General features: G+C 30.8%; 1 protein-coding gene across 4 annotated transcripts; it reads left to right on the top strand.

The window, feature by feature from the left end:
• The first annotated feature begins 6918 nt into the window (after positions 1-6918).
• Positions 6919-15096, top strand: LOC130824359 (uncharacterized). Of its 4 annotated transcripts, none has more exons than XM_057689350.1 (10): positions 6919-7008; positions 7378-7435; positions 9059-9136; positions 9897-9921; positions 10010-10042; positions 10122-10243; positions 10357-10487; positions 11084-11304; positions 14214-14464; positions 14709-15096. In XM_057689350.1, exons 2-10 carry the CDS (start codon positions 7433-7435, stop codon positions 14799-14801), a joined length of 957 nt encoding a protein of 318 aa, XP_057545333.1. In that variant the 5' UTR covers positions 6919-7008; positions 7378-7432; the 3' UTR covers positions 14802-15096. The 4 variants fall into 4 exon arrangements, with proteins under 4 accessions (XP_057545333.1, XP_057545323.1, XP_057545315.1 ...); XM_057689340.1 differs by having other exon boundaries at positions 6919-7082; XM_057689332.1 differs by having other exon boundaries at positions 6919-7219.
• Positions 15097-15858: the final 762 nt, after the last annotated feature.

Below are 15858 nucleotides of genomic sequence, written 5' to 3'. Positions count from 1 at the left end.
GGATTATGTTGATATATATAATAAGGAAAGATTGAGTTTCAAAGAGGATTCCAATAGCCAATGAAATTCATATTTTATATTTGACAATAAAATTCATAAATTTTATTTGAGAAAAACATTTCAAAAACAAAAAGAGTAATACTTCTCATGAGTATATTTGAAGTTAATAATACTCAAACGGATAGAAAGTTGTAGAATCAGTACCCCAATTCAATTCCCAAACCCAAACCAATTACTAGTAGCATTGGAATACGTAGAATCAGTACCTCATTTTTTTTCCTGTAATTAATGTTTTTGACCTCTCAACTTCTTCATGTAGAATTGTGGATACTCAAATTCCCATACGCAAAACCATTAAAAATTATAAAATGTTGATATAAATAATTCATAGATCGAGACAAATCAAATAAGATTCCATTTGACTATATTTTAATTTATAGATTAATAATAAAATACATAGTAGGAGTAAGAGATAAATAGTGTCCCAAAAATAAATGAGACATTACTAGTGAATTTTAGTGTCAAACTTTGACTACGATTTCTCATTGATTTATAAGAAAAAAATATATTCAGTTAAGATCTTATTAGATTCATCTCAATGTAAAATTTCTAATAATAATAATAATAATAATAATTATTATTATTATTATTATTATTATTATTATTATTATTATTATTATTATATCAATAACAACAATAATAATAATAATTAAATTTTTAATATTTTTTTTAAAAAATATAAATAAAATTAATAATAATAACAGTAATAATAATAATAATAATAACAACAATAATAAAATTAAAAATAATAATAATTATTCAAAAACAAAAAAAAAAGAAATGGGAGTCGCCCAGAACCGGGGTCCAATCGCCCGGTTCTGGGCAACTCCCATTTCTTTTTTTTTCTTTTTGAAAAATTTAAATAATAATAATAATAATAATAATAATAATAATAATAATAATAATAACATTAATAAAAACAACAATTGGTGGTTCCCATGACATTAATTATGAATTGGTGGTTTCATCTTCTATCTTCCAATTAAAGCCTTAATAAAGGGCATTCAAAGATTTACTCCTATTAGCATTGGGAATACATTAACGTTAAGATGCGCTCAGTCTCCCATACATTAACGTTAAGATTTACTCCTATTATTATTATTATTATTATTATTATTATTATTATTATTATTATTATTATTATTATTATTTTAATTTTCCAAAAAAAAAAAAAAAGAAATGGGAGTCGCCCAGAACCAGGCGATTGGACCCCGGTTCAATCGCCAGTTTTCTGGGCGACTCCCATTTCTTTTTTTTTTGTTTTTGAATAATTATTATTATTTTTAATTTTATTATTGTTGTTATTATTATTATTATTATTACTATTATTATTATTAATTTTATTTATATTTTTTTAAAGAATGTAAAAAAGTTAATTATTATTATTATTGTTGTTATTGATATTACTATTAATATTATTATTATTATTATTATTATTATTATAAATAAGAAATTTGAAATGAGTGGTAAAATTGTAATTTTTTAAAAATCAAGAGTAAATTTGTAATTTCCTTAAGGAGGAAGTGGCAATAAAATGAAAAGGGGTGGCGAAGTTTAACAACACCCTAGTTAGTTATTAGTTGACTCTCAAGTCTCAATAATTACGTGGTTAATGCCTGATTCTGGCATGACCCTCCTCCCTCTTGTATTTGGATTATTTTCATTATTTTTTTTAATCGTTTATTTTAAAATTTTAACATATATATTAGAATAAAAAATAAAATTTTAAAATTTTTCTTATTTTCCTCTATCAATTAATTCTAATCATTAGATTGATTAATGAACCTTCCATTATATTTTTAAGTTATAGAGAGGATCTTAAAACGGTGGAAGATGCCAAATTGTGTTTAATATTGCATGTACTTCCTCCGTTCTGAATTGCTTGTTATATTATAGTTATTGATACTATTTATTGATCAAGTTTATTTCATATATTGTGGTAGATGTGTAAGAAAAAAGAAAGTCAAGCGAAATCTTATTGTATTGTTTAATTATATACTTTTATAAAATTAATTAATAACTTTTTATAATTTTTAGATTTCTTAAGTCAAGTCAACCAACTCATCCAATTTTGGTGGGTCCACAATCCATGTGTTGGACTCTTGCTTATGTTTTGGGTTCTTCAACATTCAAGATACTTCCTACTTCCATTCATTTTTAGTAAAGACCTATTTTTTTAAGAAATTGTTTCTTATTAGAATAACCTTAAAATAAAGTGTTTATATTTTAATTATATTAGTTAGACTATAATACATATATAGACAGTGTTTAACGACAAGATTTTCTCACGTAAGAATTTGTATTAACTAATTATTGTAGACTTTTAATCAAGTTATTTAAATTTTTGGAACCCAATTTTTTTAATTAGTAAAAGTTATCGATTGTTGGTAGAAAATAAATACTCTCTTCGTCCTACAGATGAGATTGTGTTGTTACAATGTTTACGCTAATTAAATTATAAAATTTTTGAAACCAAAGTTAAATGGAATGAACTTAAATGATCAAAATAAATACTATTATTAATCATTTTGAGAAAAAATTAGATATTTTTTGACTTCTTACATTAACCTAGCAAGTTTCAAAAATAAATACTATTTAAATTAAAATAGCAAAATTAAAATATGTAAAATAATGAATCGATCGATATAAAAATCATTATACTATATATGCATTATTCTCAATTGGTTTTTGTCTTCACAAAAATAAAGTCTACAACATAAATGAATTTAGCAAGAAAATTAATTTCTATTACTAATTTTTAAACAATTGAAAGTGCAAAGAAATTAATAAAAAAAATTATCTAGAATAATCTAATCTTTTTTTGATTTTCCTATAATAATCTCACATATTGATTAACCATGTATAATCCCAACTTTAAGAGGTATTTGCCTACAGTAAGCTTGGGTAATCCAATGACCTACTATAGTAAAATTCATACAAAAAATTCTGAACAATTAAAAGTATATAATTTTTTAATATTTTTTTTGACATTTTATTTTAATTTATTTTTTTCTGAATTAAAACTTGCTATAACAAGTCATCGGGTTACCGGGTTTACATTAGGATAATACCCTCTAAAATTGGCATCATTTATGGTTAATCTTTAGTTTGGATTATTCTAGAAAATTCATGAAAAGGTAGAATTATTTTAAGTAATTTTTCAAAATAAATTGTAGTTGAAGCTTGTGAATTTACCTTTAAATATTCAATTAGGAGTATTAAATAATTGAAGAGGTCAGATAGAACGTAAAATCATCCAAAAACAAAGAGTTGACAACAGTTAATTTTGGATCTGGGATTGTAAAGTTTATTTACACTCTTGCAAAATTATGAAGGAGACAAAGTAATTTTATGTAAAAATGAAAAAAACCTAGTTAAATATGCTATGCTTATACCTGAAGTTAATAGGCTAATAATATTATATTTTTCAGTTAGTCTTCTGAGAGACTATTATTCTAAGAGACGTCTCTCGGGCCCAGTCCATTAAAACTTAATGCTTACTCTTATTCTATATTTTTTTATGGGCCTATCCAATCAAAAATAGTCTGAAAAAAACTATCTTTCACAAGAATTTGTGTAAATTATTCGTTTATTAAAAAGAAAGTTACTAAGATTTGATTTTTCTAATCCCATTTCAAATATACTTTTCAAGCCATTGAATTGGAATTAGTAAATAATCCCAGCTATTCACCTTAGATGTCCCATTTACTTTTGGGACACTATTTATTTATCACTTTTAAATTGCATTTTATTATTAATATATAAGTTAAAACATAGTCATGTGGGATCTTATTTGATTCGTTTTGATGTAAAGATTATTAATATCAACTTTTTATAATTTATAATTATACATAACTCGATATATTAAGGATTGAATAAGTGCATTGGATATAGTGCATAAAGTAAATGGGACACTTAAGCTGAATAGGAGGGAGTATTAAATTCGATGACTCTAGTTTATAAATAAATAAAAACATTTAAAAATATTATACTGTTGGGATGGTTTATCCCACATCGACAAATTAAAGATGGTGTGCACAGTTTATAAGTTATTGGAGTTCTTTTTCCCCATGTCATATAATTTTGAGATGGTATATACTCTTTGGCTTATAAAGTATGTGCGCCTTATATTTTCCTAGATAATACCTCACATTTACAATAAGTCTAGCCTTTGACCCTTTTTATTTTAGGCTGATAAAGTTGGATCTTATTATTAGTTATTATATTTATTTATTGGTTGCAACGTGCAGATTGCTTTCTAGCACTTCATTTATTTGCTGATCATATGGGCTAGATTAGGTTTTAAAACTCGAATATCTTTGGAAAAGATCAATCTGAATAAGAGTTCCTACCAATTGTTCCATTTTGAATGACGTTTGATAATATACTAATTTAATCCATTCTAACTTATAAAAAGTTAGAAATTACAAAATTTACATTAAGACGTGACCAAAAAGATCCACAAGATTTTACTTTAACATATAAATAAGAAGTAAAATACACACTAAAAATAATAAATGAATAATGTTAAATTTCAAACAACAGTAAAGTCCAAACACAAATTTAAATTTATAGGATTTGAAAAGTTCAGACCCAGAACTAAACCTATCTATTAATGGCTTAAGAAACTAAAAAAGGTCTTCACGTTGTTGGTATCACGATACTACTTTACAACTTTAGTTCTTACCAGATTTTAAATAAGGTCTACGAGTCATATGTAAGTTTGAATGGGTACAAATAAATCTTTTATAGGTCTAAAATAAATCTATAAGACAAAATCTAAAAAATATAGTTTCACGATAGGACTATTTCTATAAGGCTGATCCAATTTACATTTATAGTTTTAAAGTGATCACTTACAATCTTAATATGAGCAATTATAAGGTTAATAAAGTGGAGTTTAAAGTCATTACTTGTATTCTTAAAGTGATCACTTACAATCTTAATATGACTCATTTCAAGTGAAATGGTCTCGTACAAAACTTGCTGAAGTTATGGTTTTATTAATCTTGTGACTCATGCTTAAAGATGCTTCTTGGATGGCCCAACAAAAATATCGGCCCAGAAAGAAGGTATTCCATGGTCCATGAATGTAGATAATGAGCCCAACGGAATATGATGCTAGAAGCTGCGTGCCCACATTAGATAAGTTCGGTGCAAGTGTTAAATCACTTAATTCTGAGAGAACTTGTGGTTGTGGAGATGATTGATGATAGTAGAGTTGTAAGATTGAGAGCGATATTGCAACTAAAAAAACCCAAAAAAAACATTTATTAGATTAGTCATCGTATATCATCAATCTAATATTCTGCTCGAAAACAGAATCTGGTAGAAAAGAAAATAGACAATCTACAATAGTACCCTTTAAAGAGAATGCCAGAAGAATACAGTCAATTTTACCTGTAAAAGGTGAGAACTCTGCATAGAGAGAAATATGAGCAACATTGTTGCATCAAGAGCAAAACTATCTGCAGAAAAACAATATAAGCCAAAACTAGGGCTAAAACAATATAATAAACCTGGTGAGTAAGAAAGGACAAAAAGAGGCGGGTAAGAAGCAACTAGATACCGGGATAGGAAAAGCAACTAAAGAGTTATTAGTAGTCTAAAATTCATATCTTGCATTTCCGACTATACCTATCCCTAGTCAAATATTTAAAGAGGTGCTACTCACTCAAATCGTGGTATAAAAAAAATGATTAAAATAAAGCAATTACTAAATCGGTGAAATTTTATGGAATATATCTTATCAACATGAATGAGAAAGATATCAAAAATTTATTAGTCATAATTTTAGGATATTAATTTAATCATATGAGTCCTTTTTATAACATGTCTTGCGAATTTATTCGTTGTAAACTATAGGGAAAGTTAAAAATTTAACTATACTATTTACTAATGTTCAAAATTATGTTATATAAATTACTAAATTAATACATTTATGTATTATAGGGCACTTATACGAGCAATATATATATATATATATATATATATATATATATATATATATATATATATATATATATATTTATTTATTTATTGTAAACAATATATCTTGTTTATGATTATGGTACCGATGTTTAAAGTCAAAAGAACTCATAGTCAAAAGTTTAAGTTAGGTCTTTTAAAATGCAATGTATTGTATTTTACGTATTTGACTTTTGTTAAGTCTCAAAATAAAAAATAGAGACAAAATGTAACTTCCATATAAAATGATATCACACAATTCGTATAAAATGCCATTGAAATGAAAACTTTTTAAGGTCTCACACAAGTATAAGATAGAAATCACATCAAAAATAATAGAAGAATGAACACACTATTGTAATGAGGTATGAATACCTTCACCTCAACAAATATTTTATTTTATTATGATTTAATAATATAACAATAAAATAACCCTCACTCTTAAGAACAAACTCTCAAGACAAATATCTCACAAACAATAGAGGTCACTCACAAGGTAATGCAAAGAAATTGTAGAAAAAGCTCCTTTAAACTTAATATGTGCCGAACTTCGAAAGCTCGATCTGATTCGTTTTTATAACCAAAATTTATTATAATCCCTATTGATTAGTTTATAATAATTAAATTATTATTTATAATAATTAAATTGTAATTTAATTGTGGAAATATTAATAATCCCTATTGGTATTATTATTTATAATAATTAATATCCATCAATTATGCTATTTATAAAGATTTATTTTTAACCCTTATTAAACCTTTTTATAACCTACTTTATTTTAATTATAGTAGAACCCATCTAAATCATTCACATTTTTAAGACAATCCTAATAAAACTTTATAAAAAGCCCATTGAAAACCCCCTTGTCTCAATTAAATAGCATCTCACTAGAAGAATAAAAAAGATAAAAGAAAAAAAAAGGAATAAAACTTAAAGGAAGTGTGAAAACTCAGAATTAAATCAAATTGTCAATCAAAAGGGTAATCGTCGAAACCTATTTTCTCCCTCCCCCTTAATTTCTCTCTTCCTAAATTCGGGTTTCTCTCTCGTTACTGTAATTACTATTTCTCTAATCCTGGTTCTAATTAGGACTTTGGAGTATTTTCCTTGTTCAATTATTTACATCTTTGAAGTATTGATCATAATTGAAGCTTTTACGGGACCTGATTTGAGTTGTTTGTTGCAAAATTGGTAGCTTCTTTTTTTTTTTTTTTTTTTTTTCCTCCATTAAAGATGGAAGCTTTATGTTGTTGTGATTGTTTCTCACATTGTTGAAACTTAAAAGTATTGTAGTGATAAATTATGTGGATTTTTGTGTGATTTTGAATTTGGGTTTGTTTGAATTTCAGTTTTTTTCAGGAAGTTCAGGTGTGTGGATTTGGAATTTAAAGCATAGAAAGAAAAATGGTAAGTATATGCATATTATTGGTTAGGTTTAAATTTTCTTCAATAAAGTTTTAGCTTTAAATTTGATTAATTTGTTTTCACCTGGGTTTCATTAGATTGGATTTTGGATTTTGATAAAGTTGTGCAATTTTGGTACTCCTTGAAAGTAGTGGAAAAAATAGTTTAGTGAAAGATGAATAAATTGAAAGTTTAAGTATGTTTATGTGGATACGTATAGATAAAAGTTAAAAGGTTTAGAGATTAATAGGAAACAAATAGTGAAGAATATGTAAAGATCAATAGGGCAAAGGGGTAAATTTATTAATCATGCATCCATTAAGACCCTCTATTCATTTGACACAATGATATCTTCAACAATTTTGATATCACTTTGTGAATGCATGAGTGTTAGACGAAAGGGAAGAGTAGTACAAATAAAGCATTTAGCTCACTGAAGGACATGGGAAGTTTCTTTAAGTTTGGGTAGAACCCTGATTTAGATTCCTTTGTGGTTCATTATGATGATAAAAATTGGTAATTGAAATTCAGAGCCAAAGGACTACTATCAAGCCTTAGAAAATAGTTGAAGACTTTTATCCATTGAATAGATTTTATGCATTCATTGAATTGCTTTGTATCTTTATGTTTTTGTATAAGTTGATTTTTGATGTTCTTTAGCCATGAGCTTGGATACTGATGTACATTTCTTGCAAGGTTTCACCCTCTTAGTCCCAAATTGAATTTCGCAAAACTGGGATTCACACATCATGGCATGCATTCAAGGAATAGTTGTTAAATGTAGAGTTAGAAATAGTGGTGGGTAGAGAGACTACGAAGAGAACATACATTGATGGGATGGAGAGTTTAAAGAAAATTGCTAATTGATTGAAGTTTTAAATAGAAAGTGTGATATTTTTTTTTCAGATACGCCAAAATGGAAAGTTTGAGTTGATTTTTGGAGAAGGCTGAGCTATGTAGCCTTTTGCATATATGTTGAGTTATGTTTTGGATTTTATTTGTGTATCTTGGAATTGTGTGGAAAAATGATCTATTTCAAAGAGTAGGAGAAACTAATTGATCTTTTGTACTAGCCTCAATGACAATTTTGTGGTCACTTATTTCCTTTTTATAAATACTAGCAATTATTTTCTTTTTAAGTTACTAGCGTTTAGCTGAAGAGCACTACCTCATTTGACACATGTTCAGACTTGGCCATCTGGGTGTTCTTCTCTTCAAGTGTCGTGGGAAAGTTACTGATTATGACTTTAGAGCTCTAGTTTATGGGCTTGAGAGGCGGGATTGGGAATGTGAGTTAAGATTTGACACCATGAGAGGGCTGTATGAGAATTAGACGTGCAAATGTGAAAAGGCTTACAAAGGCTTGCTGCTACAGGGGATCTGAAATGTGAGTCAAGATCGGACTCCAGGAGAGGGCCGACTAAGAATCTGATGCTCAAATAAGAATGCTTGCTGCTTCACTGAGTTTAATAAAGTGTTCATTGACCTAGCATTGACAGCTTCATGATTCCTCTTGTTAATTTTGTGCGTTTTAATTTCTGTATGTCTTGGTTTGTGGAGTAAATCCATGCTGAAAGTGTTATAACACATTCGTCTGATGGGTTTTGTTATTTTTGGCTGTTGCAGTATTTCCCTGGTTTTGGTTACCACGGAGGATCATTTGAGCAATCTTATCGATGTTATCCAGCATCCTTTATTGACAAGGTTTTGATTCCCTTCTGCATCAGAAGGTTTTTTTTTTTTTTTTCAAATAATTTTCTTCCCCCACTGTGGCTGTTGCATAGAGTAACTAGTATTTTACTATTGCTTAAGTTTTGCTTTAAGAGATTTGCTGACTTGACTTCTAATAGAAGATAAATTGCTCTATGAAAGCTCAAGGTTGTTCTTTTTGTCTCTAAGCCTCCATTTGTATACTGTTGCCCTCCTAATATACTCCATTTGTCTCCTTGTTTTTGATAAGTATACTATTTTGTCTGTAGTCTATTTCACATGGTTTGCTATATTGCCTATTTTGGACATGACCCAACCTACAATTCCCCCACTAAAACGTGAATTTTTTTTTGTCTCTTTAAAAACTACAATTACAACGCTTAAGATAATGACCCCACCTACATATCCCCTAAATACCCACTTTTGACCTTTTTTTTGGTTTCTGTGCAAACCACCCTCAAACTCAGGGGGATCGAGGAGTAATTCTTTCTTTACTTCACTTTCCAAAATTTTAACTAAAGATTCGATAGTTTTGTACAGAGAACGTACAGTTTTTAATGTAAGGGATAACCACTCGCAAGTTTGGGTGCTGGTTTGTTCATTTATTTATAATCACTTGATATCTGTTGGTGTTTGTTTGCACCTAATTTTTCATTGTTGATATTTCCACACCTATACACCATTGTTGATTCTGCATGCTGTCAACCTTTGTTGAATTGTGTAAGTTTCTAACTGTTTTTTCGTTCTGTTGCAGCCACAAATTGAAAGTGGTGATAAAAGTAAGGCTTTTTATTTATTGCTATGTTCCCTTTATTTTGTTTCGTATCGGGAACCTGTATTGACTCTGTTTATATTATATTACTCCAGTTATAATGCCCCCATCAGCTCTTGACCGTTTGGGTTAGTTACTTCTCTTTTGTCGGGCATTTTGAATCTATGTAGTCGATTTTTCAATATTGATTCAATTTTTTAAATGCAGCTTCTCTTCATATTGACTACCCAATGCTTTTCGAATTAAGAAATGATGATGCAGATCGAGTCTCCCACTGTGGTGTTCTGGAGTTCATTGCTGAAGAGGGCATGATTTATATGCCGTATTGGGTATGCATTCATGTAGCTAGTTTGGTTTTATAATGCTGGTACTTAGACCATGCTCTTGTTTTTTCACAAGGGATGCTGCTTTTGATCATCTATTTGTTGATGATTTGTCTTAGATGATGGAAAACATGCTTTTGCAAGAGGGAGGCATTGTTAGGGTTAAAAATGTGACTCTGCCAAAGGGGACATATGTTAAATTGCAACCTCACACACAAGATTTCTTGGACATCTCCAATCCAAAGGCAATGTAAGTTTATTCTTTACTTTGTTTGTATACTTGGATGATTTATTTTAAGTGTCATATTATTTAGGTATTTTCCATCACAATGTTTGTATTAGCTTTTAATCCATTCCTTTTGGAATTCTGTATCATATTTGTAGCCACTGATTTTATAAATCAGGGACTAGGAGTGGGTGATTTTTTTTGATTTTCAAGTCAAAATAAGATTGCATTCCGTCCTATGTCTTATCATTAGTAGAAATGTCATTCCTTTGCACTTGCATTAAACAACTTCATGAGTTGTGTGTTGGTGTACCAAAATGCATGGCGAAACACTAGAAAAGATGATGTTGGTGTTTCTGGCTTTCTTTGATTCTTATTGATGATAGTCATTCATATAAGATTTTGTTTCTAATGACTTGCTATATAATATCAATTGGCATTGCCACAATGGTCACTTGCTGGAGTTGGTGGAACTCTATGGAAGATGTAGACTGAGATTGAGCATGGGAGTCAAATGTTTGGTCAATCCTTGGCTTTGTCATATGGAAAACTGCACAACTGCCTGACTGAGCTCATCTTTTTCTGACCATTGTGGATATGGTGTGTTTCTCCTTTTGCAGTTTGGAGACTACTTTGAGGAATTATTCCTGCTTGACCACTGGAGACAGCATTATGGTGGCATATAACAACAAGAAGTATTACATTGACATTGTAGAAACAAGACCATCTCATGCAATCGGCATAATTGAGACAGACTGTGAGGTGGACTTTGCTCCTCCGCTTGATTACAAAGAGCCTGAAAAGCCTGTTGTATCCGTTCCGGAAAAGGCACCGGCACAAGGTATGCATAAGCACTTTATTTTTTTTTTTCTTTGATGATGGTTACAAACAAACAAGAACAAAGCCCTCCTGAATCTTTTCAAGAGACTTAGATTGTGGTTGTCACTGAGAATGTTAAACTGTCAGTTCTAACGCTGTCAAGTCTGTTGAGCCTGTCAATAACCGTAATATTTTCTGTGGGCGTTCTTGCATACATAAGTAAGACCATTCTTGATTGCTGCAAGCTCTGCCTTTTTGGCTTTTAGCAAAGACCCTTTGGCTATGCTGATCTGTTAATACAGCTTCCTATTGCCACTCGAATCCTACCAGACACCAACTGTCCTGTCTTTATCCAAGCACCATCACCTTTTGATTACCCCATGCTACCATGAGTTTGGCTTCAATTTTCTTCAAGATGTCAGACAGTTATCACGGGATTTCTCCAAAATACTGAGATTGTCTTGCCTTTTTGAAGAAACGCTGGATAGCTGTCATTATTTGCATGGATTACATATTAACTTTCTCTCTTCACCTTTTTACTCAAGTAATTCAAGGAGTTCCTTATCCAGGATTTAGGTGGAAGCATTGATGATATATTAGCATTGATGCCTAAGAATGAGTAGTGCCATATTCTTTCTAATATCTCACAACTTTTGAAGAGGTGTGCTGTAGTTTACTTGTCCTTTCTGCACAAAACACGAATATAATTTAACTATACCTCACTTGACAATTTTATTTGACTACCCTCCTCGTGAAAACACGCATTTAGCTGTGGATTCAGTCGTCGTCCGTGACACATTAACTTATTTTTGTATCTTATTTAAGGCCTTAAAAATAATGGGCACTATTATTACAATTTTGGTTTATTGTTATTAATAAAACCTAGTTTCATGTGTGTGCAACAAGAAATGACACAAAATTGCACCAAGACATACCTTAGTACGAGCAAACATGCATAGTTATCGCCTCATATGGATCTTGTCATCTAACATGCGGGAGTAAGTCACCATGTGACATATTCCCCCACCCAAAGTTGCAAGAACCCTCGTGCAACGCTCTTGGTGTTCTTGCTATCGCTTCTCTGCATATCCCTACAACGCTCGCCAATGGTAAGCAAGATGCTATCACAAGTTTCATACCTTTAGCACCACAACTTATTTCCTCCATCACTTGTTGGCACTTGCCACCACACCTTTTTTTCTCCAACGTTTCATCCCAAGATCATCGATATGTCTGCCTAAAGGGAACTCGAGTTTTTTGCAATAAGTTCCAAGCAGCCATGACGATACTCGTCCCCATGAAGAGTGCTCCCCCTGAGCTTGCTCTTCTGCCCTTATAGGTTAGGCACTCACAGTTCTAGTACCTTTCCTTGGCCACCAATTTTTAACCAATTGTGGTGATTAAAGCTGTGTCCTTTAATGATGTTGATATTCTCTATAAGGCCAATTGTCATGGATATGTGATACTCTATAGAGGTTAAGATCCCAGGCCATCCAACCCCATATTTGCAACAAGTTAAAATAAGGAGGAAATGTGGGTTATTGTTTTTTAGAAAGCTTTTTAGTTGGTCGGCTAACCCTCCATCCAAGTCCATTGGCCATCCAAGAAAAGTATTACGGGTTTTTTTTCATTTTCAATGTTTGAAATATTTTTTTTTATATATGTAGTTTTCGATGAGGAAATAATAAAATATTGTTTGTGGTTGATTACATCACCATGTGTTTGACAAAAGGAAAGAAGTGCATGCTTTAGAATTTGATTTTCCATTTTTGATGCCTTAAAAAATAAAAAAGAATGGAGCATCATTCATGAAGAAAGATGGGAGAGAGGCTTTGCCTTTCTTGCTGTCTTAACTCCTATTTTTTTTATCATTCCGCAGCTTTAAAAAGTACTTTGAGAACTCCAAAGAATAAAGTGTTGAGAGAGAGGATCCTTTGTCTAAACCTCCTTTGGGATGTAAAGGATTTATTATTTCACCCATTGACCTTTTGTTTGCTCTCGTTTACATTTGATGAACAAGATTTTTCGGATAATCTTTGGATGATATGTTTCATTTCTTTTCAATCAAGAAATTTTTTTTCTTGTAAGTATCTACCATATATCCAGTTATGAATGTGTCATGAAGGGCTAGAAAGGGGTATTATTGGAATTAAGTAATAAATAATACTTGGTAATTGTTAAGTTAGGGGAATAAAATGTAGAGATAATTAGTATAAATAGAGGGGAAGAGAAGGGAATTAGTCATTCATTCAAGTAATAGTTTTAAGAGGAGTTTTAATACTTATAAGGAGGAGAGAACAAGCCTCTCGAATGCTTGTATACTATCTTTTGTAATCGTTCTTTGTTTACATTCAATCTTTCCATATACATTTACATTTTCATACCAGTCATTACATTCATATACATTTCTCTTTTGTCATTAGTAAAAGCAGTCCAATGGCCAAGCTAGACAGAATGTTGAGAATTAGTTTATTTGTCGAAATAAGTTCGATGACCCGTACATAAAGAATTCAAAATTGAATTCACTGAATGCTCTAATCACTTTATACGATGGGCCTTTAGGTGACTTTGAAAAGTTGAATGTCTTCTGTTAAAATTTTATGTTATCATGTGTAGTGTTGCTCTTCCCTTTCGAATTATGTTGCCCACTTTTCTGAGAACAAAATGTCTAAGGTTGAAAATTTTGAAAATCTTATTTTTTTAGTTATGTTGAATTGGTTGGGTTGCCTACATCTAAGGAATTTGGTATTACGTGGCGGAGCTCATCAAAAACTCAAATTTAGTGTCCAGATATACAGTTGATGAATTGAATGTATGGAACTTAATATTCTCAGAGTTGGTATTTATAGCTCTAGGTAACAGCAAACTGTGTTCTCTTCTCCTATTAAAAGTTAAGAATCTGATTATGTTGTTATTTTTGGCTTGGTGCAGTTGAAGAGGCCCCAGATGAAACAGAGCCCAAGTTTAACCCGTTTAGTGGCGTCGCAAGACGTTTGGATGGGAAGCCTGCCAAACCGATTCTTTCTCCTGCTACTACAGTTTCAAAAGATAAGCAGCCTGTTCCTGCCTCTAAGGCTGGGGAATCAGCTTCAGGATCTAGTTCTCAAAGCACTAATCGCCAATCACAAGGAAAGCTTGTTTTTGGTTCAAATGCCAATCGTACACCTAAGGATGCACAAAAGGTACGTTTCATCTGTTAACCCGTAAACTCTCGACTATTTGGTTTCACTTACTGCTTGATATGCTCAGGAGTGGGGTAAAACGTACAATATTTTCGAGTCGTTCATTTACATTTTTGCGAAAATTTGGTGCCTAAGTAACTAAGTAAATCAAATCAAACATTATTATTATAAACTAATATTTATGAGTCTTTTTTCTTGAGCCATTCTTTGACATCGTTTACACGTTGCTGCATCGTTTACTCAGGAACCCACCAAAGAAAAGAAACGAGAGGAGCCTCAGAAAGAGGAGCCAAAGTTCCAGGCTTTTCAAGGGAAGAAGTATTCATTAAGAGGTTGATCTTCATATTATGTCCGATTACAGTCGTTCCTATATCGATTTGGGGTCAAATACAATCTGAACAGTTTCTTTGTACCTTCCAGATGCTAGAATAGGTTAATTATTTTGCATTGGATAGACCACAAAAAAGGAAAAAATATTGTTATAGAGTCTTCTCTGATGGGAAGTTCATGAAAAAAATTTATCTTCATGGGTTGCTTGCTATGTGGTTTCATCCTGCCCCCATATCAAGGCCATGTTTGGTTGTGTTTAATTTGACCTATACTTGCTTTGTATTTCATGGTGGGTTATTATAGATTTCTGATATTCACGCTTTATAATTGACATACACATGTCACATGTGTTGCTGCCTGTAACTATGTTTATTGCGAAAATTTGAAATCTTTAAGTCAAAAAATCAAAAAAATGAACCAAATAATTCAACTTTTAAACTTATTCCAAAAATAAGCGTGAAATTTCCAAAAATAAGCGTGAAATTTCCAAATATGAGGTTCGGGGCTGTTCGCAGTTAGTAACTGCGAACAGGTCAAAAAAGATAAAATAGTTGTTCGCAGTTAGTAACTGGCCTAACTGCGAACAACTATGTTGACCTATTTTTGTGGAGTATGCTGTTTGTAGTTACTAACTGCGAACAGGTCAAAACAGGTCAAATAGTTGTTCGCAGTTACTAACTGTGAATAAATATTTTGTTTTTTTTAACCTGTTCGCAGTTACTAACTACGAACAACCCCAAACCTTAGATTTGGAATTTTCACGCTTATTTTTGAAATAAATTTGAAAGTTGAATTATTTGGTTCATTTTTTTAATTTTTTGACTTAAACATTTCAAATTTTTGTTTATTGCATCAATCAATTTTCATGATAATACTTTGGCCTGATCTCTTCGACTTGGTTACAAAATATAATCCCTCCATCCTTTTGAATATATCTTTGTTTGGGTCCGACTTGACTATATTATTAAAAAATTTTGGCATTTTGAGCTAAAGGTGTTCAAAATAGATTGACGACCCGATATTTACTTAATTTTGTAATCGAACCTAACTTTAAAAATGAATAT

Source organism: Amaranthus tricolor, chromosome 1 (assembly GCF_026212465.1).
Source record: "Amaranthus tricolor cultivar Red isolate AtriRed21 chromosome 1, ASM2621246v1, whole genome shotgun sequence".
Classification (NCBI taxonomy): domain Eukaryota; kingdom Viridiplantae; phylum Streptophyta; class Magnoliopsida; order Caryophyllales; family Amaranthaceae; genus Amaranthus; species Amaranthus tricolor.
This window is presented reverse-complemented; position numbering and strand designations above follow the sequence as displayed.

Bases quoted from the DNA above. Each gene is read 5' to 3' on its own strand.
- LOC130824359 (XM_057689350.1), top strand. The intron at 9,922-10,009 runs GTAAGGCTTTTT...ATATTACTCCAG, and splicing joins AATTGAAAGTGGTGATAAAA to TTATAATGCCCCCATCAGCT. The intron at 11,305-14,213 runs GTATGCATAAGC...GGCTTGGTGCAG, and splicing joins GGAAAAGGCACCGGCACAAG to TTGAAGAGGCCCCAGATGAA.